The following is a 13,134-nucleotide window of genomic DNA, read 5'->3' on the forward strand; positions in this document are numbered from 1 at the left end:
GTGTTGGTAACCTTTAAAAGGGTTCTCTAAGATTGTGAACTCATGGTCAAGAAGCCGGGCATGGTGCCAAAGTTCCGGTGGAGAACAACTTGAGCTTGGCACTGCACACCCATAGATGATTGATATTTTTTTTACTTTGGCACCCTGCCCAAGCCCCTTGTTAAAATCTCTTGTTTTTCTATTTCTTCCTTTAAACTTTCTCATTTGTTTTGTAGAAGCTGTGTTGAACTCCTCTTATGTTTGCCCCAAGAGTTACCTAGTGATCACTGGGGAAGATTTCAAGGCGCTATAAAGGTAAGGTTTTGTCTGTGTTAGGCTACTTTCACACTAGCGTTCGGGGCTCCGCTTGTAGGCTCTCACAAGCGGCCCCGAACGCATCCGTACTGCCCCAATGCATTCTGAGTGGATGCGGATCCGCTCAGAATGAATCAGTCTGGCAGCATTCAGCCTCCGCTCAGCAAGCGGACACCCGAACGCTGGTTGCAGCGTTCCGGTGTCCGCCTGGCCGTGCAGAGGCAAACGGATCCATCCAGACTTACAATGTAAGTTAATGGGGACGGATCAGTTTGAAGTTAACACAATATGGCTCAATTTTCAAACGGATCCGTCCCCCATTGACTTTCAATGTAAAGTCTGGACGGATCCGTCTGAACAACTTTCACACTTAAGATTTTTTCTAAACTATAATGCAGACTGATCTGTTCTGAACGGATCCAAACGTCTGCATTATAGGAGCGGACCTGTCTGGGCAGACATCAGACGTACCCGCTCTGAACGCAAGGGCAAGTGTGAAAGTAGCCTTAAATAGTTGCGAGAACACTTTGGAACTACCTGCTTGTCTGCATTAATTGCTAATTAAATGTGGTCTGATTGTTTTCTGAAGGTTCTATATACGCTCGTTAGCAGTCATCTGGCAGTGTAATACTTCTGCCGATTACCTGATGAATGATCAAACACTCGTTCATTGGGCAATCCTGATGTTTCAGCATGCTAAAAGATCACGATTTGCTGGCGGCAAATCATGCTGTCTAATCATGATCTGCTGCTGGCAAACAGACAGCAAGGGGACGAGCAATGGCATAACGATCGCTCCTCCCCATGCTGTGGGGGAGATCGTTGTATGTAATAGCAGCGGTCTCCTCAGCTAGCAAGCAGGCTATTGCCAGGAAGGAACGCTTCCCTCCCAACAATCGCCTGTAGGATCTCTAGGTCTAATACAGGCTTAAGTCACAGTGTGTGTAGACGAGCACAATCTAACTAACAGAGATGTGCTCATATTTAAAGAGTCACCTACTTGACACTTTTTAAACTGATTTATATAGCTCTGTGGGAGACAAATGCATGACACTTAAGTTACTTTGTTTAGTTTGTGAGAGTCTCCAAAGCACCAAAAGCAAGGTTTTAAAGATATGGGAATGAGACAGTTTGCTGCAAGTGTCCAGGCCCCCGGCTTTTGGCTGCATGAAAGAATGATGTCACAATCTACACAGGGGAGGATTAGGCACTAGTTATGTGGGGGGCCCGGGCACTGATTTCTGTCGATAGAGATCAGCAGGGGTCTCAGAGCTGGGATCCCGGCTAAAGTCCACTGCTCAGTAAGCAAGAACGCTTACCCTGCCGGTCGCCTCCCGCTGAAGATCATGCACTGCTGCAGGAGCCTCCACATCTACAAAGCGGTGAGCTGAATGGTCCCAAACCAACCAATAACAAAGCTCCTTGCTGTAAGGAGCTTTTGTTATTTCAGGCACCAGCAGCATCACTGTGCTGATGAATGGCAGAAAGTCTAAGTCTACGTTCACACTCGCGTTTTGGCTTTCCGTTTGTGAGATCTGTTCAGGGCTCTCACAAGTGGTCCAAAACGGGTCAGTTTGCATTCTAATGCATTCTGAATGGAAAAGGATCCGCTCAGAATGCATCAGTTTGCCTCCGATCAGTCTCCATTCCACTTTGGAGGCGGACACCTGCCTGCAGCGTTTTGCTGCCCGTCTGATGTAACTAAGCCAAACGGATCCGTCCTGGCACACAATGTAAGTCAATGGGGAGGGATCCGTTTTCACTAACACAATCTGGCACAATAGAAAACTGATCCGCCCTCCATTGACTTTCAATGGTGTTCTAGACTGACCCGTCTTGGCTATGTTAAAGATAATACAAACGGATCCGTTCTGAACGGATGCAGACGGTTGTATTATCTGAACGGATCCGTCCATGACAGATCAGCACAGAACGCGAGTGTGAAAGTAGCCTAAGGCTACTTTCACACGTCTTTTGGGCGGATCTGTCATGGATCTGCAAAAACGGATCCGTTACAATAATACAACCGCATGCACCCATCATGAATGGATCTGTTTGTATTATCTGTAATATAGCCAAGACGGATCCGTCATGAACTCAATTGAAAGTCAGTGGGAGATGGATCCGTTTTCTATTGTGTCCGAGAAAACGGATCCGTCCCCATGACTTGCAATATGTGCCAGAATGGATCAGTTTTGTCAAGCGGACAGCAAAACGCTGCAGGCAGGTGTCCGCCTCCAGAGCATAATGGTTACTGATCGGCGGCAAACTGATGCATTCTGAGCTGATACTTTTCCATTCAGAATGCATTAGGGCAAAACTGATCCGTTTTGGACCGCTTGTGAGAGCCCTGAACGGATCTCACAAACGGAAAGCCAAAACGCGTATGTGAAAGTAGCCCAATATGTATTGGTACGTCTTAGGCCCCATTTACACGGGCTTAGCGGGTGAGGGCCGGATGCGATGCAGGTGCGTTCAGGGAAAATCGTGCAAGTAGGCACGCAATTTCGGTCAGTTTTGACTGCGATTGTGTTCCGGTGTTTTGTTTTTTTTTCCGTGCGAGTGCAATGCGTTTTGCACGCATGTGAGAAAAAACAGAATGTGGTACCCAAACCCGAACCCGGACTTCTTCACTGAAGTTCGGGTTGGCGTTAGATGTTCTGTAGATTTTATTATTTTCCATTATAACATGGTTATAATATAAAATAATAGTATTCTTAATACAGAATGCGAAGTATAATGTCAATCGAGGGTAAAAAAAAATAATAATAAAAACTAGGGATCGACCGATTATCGGTTTTACCGATATCGGCCGATATTCAGGATTTTGAACGTTATCGGTATCTGCATCTATTTTGCCGATATACCGATAACGTATTGGGAACACAGAACACGCTGCTCTCAGCGCTCTCTGTGTTCCCTCCGCAGCACAGGGTAGAAGGAAGCAGTGTCTCCTCCCCCTGTGCTGCTGCCGCCAATGACAGGAGAGAAGACAAGAGGAGGGGAGGGGTTGTGGCCGCTGCGCCACCAATGAAGATGAGTCTTTCATTAATTCATATACAGGAGGCGGGAGCTGGCTGCAGAAATCACATAGCCGGCTCCCGACCTCTATGAACGGTAGCTGCGGTCCGCGGTAGTTAACCCCTTAGGTGCCGCGGATCGCAGCTAACGCTCATAGAGGTCGGGAGCCGGCTATGTGATTTCTGCAGCCAGCTCCCGCCTCCTGTATATGAATAAGAGACTTATCTTCATTGGTGGCGCAGTGCCATCCCCCCCCAAGCCCCCCAGTATTAATCATTGGTGGCGCAGTGCGCCCCCCATCCCAATAGTAAAAACATTGGTGCGCCCCTTCCCCACCCAAGCCCTCCCCCAGTTTTACTCATTAGTGGCAGTGGCCACAGGATCCCCTCCTCCTCCGATCGGAGCCCCAGCAGTGTAAGCCTGGGGCTCCGATCGGTTACCATGGCAGCCAGGACGCTATTGAAGCCCTGGCTGCCATGTTCAGCTCCATGCTGCTGTGTGCACAAAGCACAGAGCAGCAGGGACAGTGTGAGATCCTATTCACCCTGATAGAGATCTATCAGGGTGAATAGGACAAGGGTTCTAGTCCCTAAGGGGGCTAAAAGTTAGTAAAACAAAACAAAAAAAACCACAAAAATATTAAGTATAAATGAAAAAGATTTACAAAAAAAAATAAAAAATACACGTTAACAATAAACATATTAATTTTCAGCAGATTTGTGTAGGAATTTTTTTTTTTCTCAAATATGAAAATTCCCAGAATATCGGTATAAATTATCGGCTATCGGCCTGAAAATTCACAAATTATCGGTATCGGCCCTAAAAAATCAATATCGGTCGATCCCTAATAAAAACATTACTCCCCTCATCCACTTGATCGCGCAGCCAGGATCCTCTTTGCTCTTCTTGAAGGACCTGCAAAGGGACCTTCACTGACTTCATCGCGCTCACCACGTGGTCCTTCAAAAAGAACAAAGAGGATCCTATCTACTCGATCAAGTGGATGAGGTGAGTTATGTTTTTATTATTTTTTAACCCTCAAGTGACTTTTCACTTTGCATTCTGTATTAAAGAATGCTATTTTCCATTATAGCCATGTTATAATGGAAAGTAAATGGGGTCCTGGGTCATACATCCCTCGTCTCCTTAGCAACCATGCGTGAAAATCGTGTCAACACAACCTGTGCAGGGTCAAGAGAGTATACAGGCTGCGCTGATAGAAGAATTTTTTTTATTTATTTAAAAAAATATATATAATAAAAATTGTCGGGCAGCAAAAAGGCGAATTAATCAAATTAATTTAAGCGCCCAGTCCTACCAGTACCTGTTCATGTATTAACCACTCCATTCTATAGATTTCATCTGACCCGCAACCAAACTCTCCAAATCACAATATCTTACATGAGCATAAGAAGTCTACATTCATTCCTATGAGAGCTTCAATGTTAATACTAGGCATAAATAGAGAGACTAGCTTCCGGTCCACAATGAAGACTCTGTAGGACAGTTAGAAGGCTGGTCACATGATACACTTGAGGACCTCATCAGAGCCGATAACGCATGAATAAATCCGCAAGTAAGCAAATTAACCTATTTAACAGTGTAACAGTAAAAAAAAAAAAATATATATATATATATAATACAAAAACAGGTCACAGCAGCACAAGACCGATGTAATGGGTGCAAGTAATCCTCACAGCCGCAGGCTCAAACGGCTATAGGTATAGCATCAAAAGGATGAGGCAGCACTCCAAATAAAGTGAGAAAATGGTGGATCTTTTATTCCCCTCTGCAACGTTTCAACCGCACAATGCGGTCTTTCTCAAGCATACAACTGCTATGTTTGTATTATGATTATTAATTCTCTACATGATGTATTATATCATGTAAAACACTATTGATGTAACCTTCACATTTTTGATATGTTTATTGTATTTTATATATGTTTTTTATCCTTGACATATTTTTAATTGAATCATTGTCACTTTATTTTGTACTATGCATTGTGGGTATATGTACCCTGTTATGACACCATGTTGTATGCTTGAGAAAAACCGCATTGAGCGGTTGAAACGTTGCAGAGGGGAATAAAAGATCCACCATTTTTTTTACTTTATTTGGAGGGCTGCCTCATCCTTTAGATGATATATAGATATATATACACACACACACACACACACACACTTGCAAGAAAAAGTATGTGAACCCTTTGGAATGATATGGATTTCTGCACAAATTGGTCATAAAATGTGATCTGATCACAACAATAGACAATCAGTCTGCTTAAACTAATAACACACAAAGAATTAAATGTTACCATGTTTTTATTGAACACACCATGTAAACATTCACAGTGCAGGTGGAAAAAGTATGTGAACCCTTGGATTTAATAACTGGTTGAACCTCCTTTGGCAGCAATAACTTCAACCAAACGTTTCCTGTAGTTGCAGATCAGACGTGCACAACGGGCAGGAGTAATTCTTGACCATTCCTCTTTACAGAACTGTTTTAGTTCAGCAATATTTTTGGGATGTCTGGTGTGAATCGCTTTCTTGAGGTCATGCCACAGCATCTCAATCGGGTTGAGGTCAGGACTCTGACTGGGCCACTCCAGAAGGCGTATTTTCTTCTGTTTAAGCCATTGTGTTGTTGATTTACTTCTATGCTTTGGGTCGTTGTCCTGTTGCAACACCCATCTTCTGTTGAGCTTCAGCTGGTGGACAGATGGTCTTAAGTTCTCCTGCAAAATGTCTTGATAAACTTGGGAATTCATTTTTCCTTCGGTGATAGCAATCCGTCTAGGCCCTGACGCAGCAAAGCAGCCCCAAACCATGATGCCCCCCCCCCCCCCACCATACTTCACAGTTGAGATGAGGTTTTGATGTTGGTGTGCTGTGCCTCTTTTTCTCCACACATAGTGTTGTGTGTTTCTTCCAAACAACTCGGCTTTGGTTTCATCTGTCCACAGAATATTTTGCCAGTACTGCTGTGGAACATCCAGGTGCTCTTGTGCAAACTGTAAACGCGCAGCAATGTTTTTTTTGGACAGCAGAGGCTTCCTCTGTGGTATCCTCCCATGAAATCCATTCTTGTTTAGTGTTTTACATATCGTAGATTCGCTAACAGGGATGTTAGCATATGCCAGAGACTTTTGTAAGTCTTTAGCTGACACTCTAGGATTCTTCTTCACCTCATTGAGCAGTCTGCGCTGTGCTCTTGCAGTCATCTTTACATGAACAGCAAGGCTTTTGGAGATACTTTTATAACCCTTTCCAGCTTTATGCAATTCAACAATTCTTAATCGTAGGTCTTCTGATAGCTCTTTTGTGCGAGGCATCATTCACATCAGGCAATGCTTCTTGTGAAAAGCAAACCCAGAACTGGTGTGTGTGTTTTATAGGGCAGGGCAGCTGTAACCAACACCTCCAATCTCATCTCATTGATTGGACTCCAGTTGGCTGACACCTCACTCCAATTAGCTCTTGGAGATGTCATTAGTCTAGGGGTTCACATACTTTTTCCACCTGCACTGTGAATGTTTACATGGTGTGTTCAATAAAAACATGGTAACATTTAATTCTTTGTGTGTTATTAGTTTAAGCAGACTGTGATTGTCTATTGTTGTGATCAGATCACATTTTATGACCAATTTGTGCAGAAATCCATATAATTCCAAAGGGTTCACATACTTTTTCTTGCAACTGTACATACACACACAATGTGTCTCCAGAACATGGATTAAAATGTTGTTCTGTTATTGGCTCATCTTAAACATTGGTGGCATATCGCTAGGAGAGGGTCCAGCACCTGTCTCTACAACACAGCTCCCAAAGTGAACAAGAGCTCACTGCAACATGCCCAGCAGCCCTCCATTAATTTCTGTAGGAGTGCTGAAAAGAACTGGCTTGGCTATTTCCAGGAGTTCCATAGAAGTGAATGGAGCGGTGGCTTCACATCAATGTCTGTGGGACTTCAGAAAATAGGTGAGCGCTGCTGCGCTATTTTTGGCAATCCCACAGAAATGAATGGAGGGCGGCAGCGCATTAGCGGTGCGCTCTCCTTCACTTTGTGCATTCTGTTCTAAAGAGAGGGCATTGGTGGCATATCCTGGCTATACACCACCAATGTTTCAGGTGAGAACCCCTTTTTGGAATTTGAGATTTAGCACCTGCTTCCCTTTTTACCTACTCAGTTTAAATTGTAAGAAGCCTGACATAAGTTAATGGTGACTTGTGGAATCAACAATATCTGCAGGGGTTAACGTGCTGACTTTTCACTAGTATTTCACTTTTCTCCTTTAGAGCACCTGTTAAATTTGTGTTCTCTCTCAGGCCGCACATACAAGACTGACAGAAAATGGCAGCCATGAGCTTGTGCTCTTGTACAATATGTCTCAAGAAGATGGCGTGTGGAGGGATCCAGTTTTGGATGCAATTCTTAATGACCAAATGCAGGATCCTTATCAGGGTAAGCACTGCTAGCCTCCATAGTCACGTGGAAAGGAGATGTTCTGCTCTTTCAAGAAGAAATGTAGGTTTTGTTTTTGCTTCTGATCTTTTATTTTTCCATTGCCTTTTATAAAAGTGTAGTTTTCTAAGCGGCTGCACGTCATCTTTCTGATCTGACTGCGTGGGATGCCAGGGTCATAAATATTAGGCAGTCAAACATCATTTCAATTAGAATGATTGCACTTGCAGGCATAAAATATCACGGCTTTCCGCTGATGTAATCTTTTAGTATTGTGTTTCATACATTTGCTATAAGCTGACATTCAGCTGTGCATATTCACAAACATGTCGGGTTACAGGCAGTGATAAAGTGCCTTTGTATGTTTTATACATAACACATAGGCAATGACTTGGCCTGCAGAACGCAAGATACCGCTTATGTGATGTTTTAATAAAAGCTATACACTTGCTGCAAGATGTTTTGGGGGGGTTTTAACCATAGTTGATCAAACCCAATGATTCCTCTACTAAGAGTGATTCATTCTGGAACAAAATCTGTTTTTATCATTTCAGTTATGTTACCCTTCTCGCTAAGCTTGGGCAAATGCCAGATATCCTTGACCTGCTCCTGAATGGTGCCAGCCATGTTTCTTCTTTTCAGTCTGGCTGACCTGAATTGCTAGGCAATGGCACAAACCTATTCACCTGCTGCTCGATAAATATCAAGTCCAAATAATTAGGGCACATTGGAGCTATCTATATGCATGTGCTTTACAAGATGGGTGTACCCCTTTAAGGGAGTGCATGAATTATAGCACACAGACAAATTGTGGAACTTGGGCTTTAGGGGAAATATAAGTACAAACATACACTACCTGAAAAAAACACCTAGAAGGCGTTGAGATAAAGTCTATTTTAAAATATGTCACTGCTGGATGGTGTTACATGTTCATTACTTTACATACAGAAGTGCCACAGACCCTGTTTTCTGCCTGACCGTTCATTGGGTGCTAATGAACTGTTCACTGTGCCTACCAGATGAAGGCGTGCAGCATTTGTGCCATTGATAGACTCTGAAAAGGGCCGACTAGTAGGACTTCGAGAATTTGTATGGTCCAGCCGTCAAATCTTGGAAAGAGTTTGAGAGGTTTCTATAGCACGTCAGAGGGGGGCACACACATGTAGAGAGGCTTCTGGATGGTGATGACAGACAGATGCATGCAAAGATTTCATATAAGAAGAGCTGCTGTATCTCAAAGGACAGCCGTGGCATCACAAATTGGTTCTTCAGTAGCCTCTGTAGTGACTGCCCGGACCATAAGAAACTCTTTTATGCACTCCGCTGACCGATCACTAAGAGCACCTGCACTGGAGGCAGAAATGGCCAGCAATACTGTTCAGTGATGAAAGCAGGTGGTTATTTGGTACTAATGATGGCTGTCATGCAAGACCAGCTGTTATGGTGAGGGCTGCCATTAGCAACCATGCTTATTTCCCTCTGGTATTCGTGAAGAAAACATTGACAAGCCTTCAGTATGTCCATTGTGGAATCAGTCCTTCTGCCTTTTTGACTCATCCAGGTGATGTGGTGTTCCGACAAAATGACATTCATTGGCACACAGCCCACACTACACGACATGCTCTGTACTTCATCAAGAAAGTCTGGGCCTCGATGGGACGATGGATCTCCCATGCACAGCAGCCAATGACCATAACTCATAAGCACTTCCTACTTTGTTCTTGCTATATACAGTATATGCTGTGAACTGTGAATAGTAATGCTTTCTAGTGCAATGTTTTGTTTTTTTCTAGTGTAATGCTTTAGTTTAAATGTCAGTTCTTGTTCCTCTGTCCATGGCATCTAGGATTGCTCCAAACAACATTTCATTGTATTGTACATTGTATTGTACAGTAACAATAAAGGCATCTTATCTTACCTTGGCTGAACCACAGTTCCAAGTTGAATGAGCGTGGAATGTCATTCCACAGGAGCATATCCAGCTTCAGAGTGGCAGCCTGTACTGCAGAAAGTGTGACCCTGCCTCAACATATTTCCTGGTGCAGAACCCAAAATGAAGGGTGGACCACCTTGGTAGTGTGATCATTTACTAAGCTCCACTAGCAGTTGATACTTTGTCAATCTCAGTTGCATATTGCATGTTTTCTAGGTGGTGTTTTCATTTTCTGCTAGCTTTCTAATAATCTTTTTATTAGGCTTGTAAGTGTGACAAGGATCTAAGGTATAAAATGTTTCACAATAGTCGTAGATGGGTCTTCTTTACTGTAAGGCTAAATTCACACGGTCAGGATTGCACTGTAGCTCATGTACATTTTATTCTATGAGAATTTGAAATTCTCAGTGCACACGATGCAGATTTTTTTCCGCGCAGATTTTGAAATGTATTTTATTTTTCCTGACCGTATTTTCTTCATTCACTTAGTACACTGCTCAAAAAAATAAAGGGAACACAAAAATAACACATCCTAGATCTGAGTTAATTAAATATTCTTCTGAAATTCTTTACATAGTTGAATGTGCTGACAACAAAATCACACAAAAATAAAAAAAAAATGGAAATCAAATTTTTTAACCCATGGAGATCTGGATTTGGAGTCACACTCAAAATTAAAGTGGAAAAACACACTACAGGCTGATCCAACTTTGATGTAATGTCCTTAAAACAAGTCAAAATGAGGCTCAGTAGTGTGTGTGGCCTCCACGTGCCTGTATGACCTCCCTACAACGCCTGTGCATGCTCCTGATGAGGTGGCAGACGGTCTCCTGAGGGATCTCCTCCCAGACCTGGACTAAAGCATCTGCCAACTCCTGGACAGTCTGTGGTGCAACGTGACGTTGGTGGATAGAGCGAGACGTGATGTCCCAGATGTGCTCAATTGGATTCAGGTCTGGGGAACGGGCGGGCCAGTCCATAGCATCAATGCCTTCGTCTTGCAGGAACTGCTGACACACTCCAGCCACATGAGGTCTAGCATTGTCTTGCTATAGGAGGAACCCAGGGCCAACCGCACCAGCATATGGTCTCACAAGGGGTCTGAGGATCTCATCTCGGTACCTAATGGCAGTCAGGCTACCTCTGGCGAGCACATGGAGGGCTGTGCGGCCCTCCAAAGAAATGCCACCCCACACCATTACTGACCCAATGCCAAACCGGTCATGCTGGAGGATGTTGCAGGCAGCAGAACGTTCTCCACGGCGTCTCCAGACTCTGTCACGTCTGTCACATGTGCTCAGTGTGAACCTGCTTTCATCTGTGAAGAGCACAGGGCACCAGTGGCGAATTTGCCAATCTTGGTGTTCTCTGGCAAACGCCAAACGTCCTGCACGGTGTTGGGCTGTAAGCACAACCCCCACCTGTGGACGTTGGGCCCTCATGGAGTCTGTTTCTGACCGTTTGAGCAGACACATGCACATTTGTGGCCTGCTGGAGGTCATTTTGCAGGGCTCTGGCAGTGCTCCTCCTGTTCCTCCTTGCACAAAGGCGGAGGTAGCGGTCCTGCTGCTGGGTTGTTGCCCTCCTACGGCCTCCTCCATGTCTCCTGATGTACTGGCCTGTCTCCTGGTAGCGCCTCCATGCTCTGGACACTACGCTGACAGACACAGCAAACCTTCTTGCCACAGCTCGCATTGATGTGCCATCCTGGATAAGCTGCACTACCTGAGCCACTTGTGTGGGTTGTAAACTCCGTCTCATGCTACCACTAGAGTGAAAGCACCGCCAGCATTCAAAAGTGACCAAAACATCAGCCAGGAAGCATAGGAACTGAGAAGTGGTCTGTGGTCACCACCTGCAGAACCACTCCTTTATTGGGGGTGTCTTGCTAATTGCCGCACATGAATCCTGAACTTGTGCATGTACTCTCACTGATTCTCTTTATAGGCTGAATTATATAGATCCTTTCTTTTTTTTTTTTTTTTTTTGGCTTCTCATCTGTTGTGTACATTAATCCTTTTTTTCTTGTACATCCCCTTTTTTAACTTTTTTTTTTTTTTTTTTTTTAATTCGCATTTCCTATGAAATACTGTGGCTTCAGTTGTATAGTAAACTTTACACTTGCCTGTTTCCATTTAATAAAAAATGCCATTTAATTTAATTTTTGCTTCCCTTTTTCACAGCCAATGAGATTTTTCATTCTGAGGGCCCATTACTACTGGAAATGAGAATTAAGCGTCTTCTGAAACTTGGTAGAGTGGCAGCAGCAACATGTCTGGCAAAGATCTGTTCAGACCACCAAGAAATGAGCAAGAAAGGACACTTCAAACAGCTGTACCTGAAATGTCTCTGTGCAGCCTCACCAAATATAAAGCTCATAGAGGAGGTTAGTCATTCTCTTATAGGGTTTATGGAAGTGTGATTAGGCAACAATGTCTGTAGCCAGGTTTGAAGCATTAACTGCATAACAATTAAAAAGCTGTTTAAATAGCTATTACCCAACAAAACTAATTCTCAGCACTTAAAGCATATATTTATATTGGGTTGTGTTGCTGTAGATATTACATTGCTATTATATGTACATGCACAAAACTGCTCCATTTAGAGCATTAATTAAAGCATTAATGAAATAATTAATTGTAATTTACTCTGCCTGTGTATTAGATTCAAAATGCCAACTAGAAGGTATGAAGCTTGTGACTTAAAATCTCCCTAGGACATTTTATGGCACAGTCACGAACAGTGCTGTGACTTTTTAAAAGCTACTACGACAATTTTTTGTAAGCGTTTTGTGCATTTGTGCATTTTTATTTATTATTTTTATACTGTGTGCGTCAAAGGTCAGATACCGGCATCCTCTGTGGCCAATAAGGATGCCGGTAATTGATTTAAATGCACTCTGCCTCGCAGAAGAGTCTGAGGGCTTTCATGCTGCAATTCTTATTTTGGCCACCAGGAGGCAGGCCAACATAAGAAATAAGCAATAGTCAGTATTAAATGCATTTGAAAAATCCATGATTGTTCAAAATAAAAATGCATTTTGTACACTCATACGAGCTTCAAAATTATTACAAAAGGGTAAAACAAAAATTTTAAAAATATATAAAAAATTTAAACAAGTTTAAATCAGCCCCCTTTCCGTATAATAAAAAAATAATCTACCTAAATAAGGCTACTTTCACACTTGCGGCAGGACGGATCCGACAGGCTGTTCACCATGTCGGATCCATCCTGCGGCTATTTCGTCGTGCCGCCGGACCGCCGCTCCATCCCCATTGACTATAATGGGGGCGGAGCCCCGGCGGTGCACTGCGAAAGCCACCGGACCAAAAAGCCTGACATGCAGTAATTTTAGTCCAGCGGCCTTTCGCCGTGCTGCGCCGGAGCTCCGACCCCGTCCCCATTATAGTCAATGGGGA

General features: G+C 43.5%; 1 protein-coding gene across 1 annotated transcript in view; it reads left to right on the plus strand.

Moving 5' to 3' along the window:
- The window catches only part of ZNF292 (zinc finger protein 292), an 84,135-nt gene that overhangs the window by 34,606 nt on the left and 36,395 nt on the right, over positions 1-13,134 (plus strand). Inside the window, exons 3-5 of the mRNA XM_040428739.1 lie at positions 216-294; positions 7,647-7,782; positions 11,899-12,101. Coding sequence (XP_040284673.1) covers positions 216-294; positions 7,647-7,782; positions 11,899-12,101 — 418 coding nt within the window. The remainder of the gene's footprint in view (positions 1-215; positions 295-7,646; positions 7,783-11,898; positions 12,102-13,134) is intronic.

The sequence above is a fragment of the Bufo bufo genome, chromosome 4, assembly GCF_905171765.1.
Source record: "Bufo bufo chromosome 4, aBufBuf1.1, whole genome shotgun sequence".
NCBI lineage: Eukaryota > Metazoa > Chordata > Amphibia > Anura > Bufonidae > Bufo > Bufo bufo.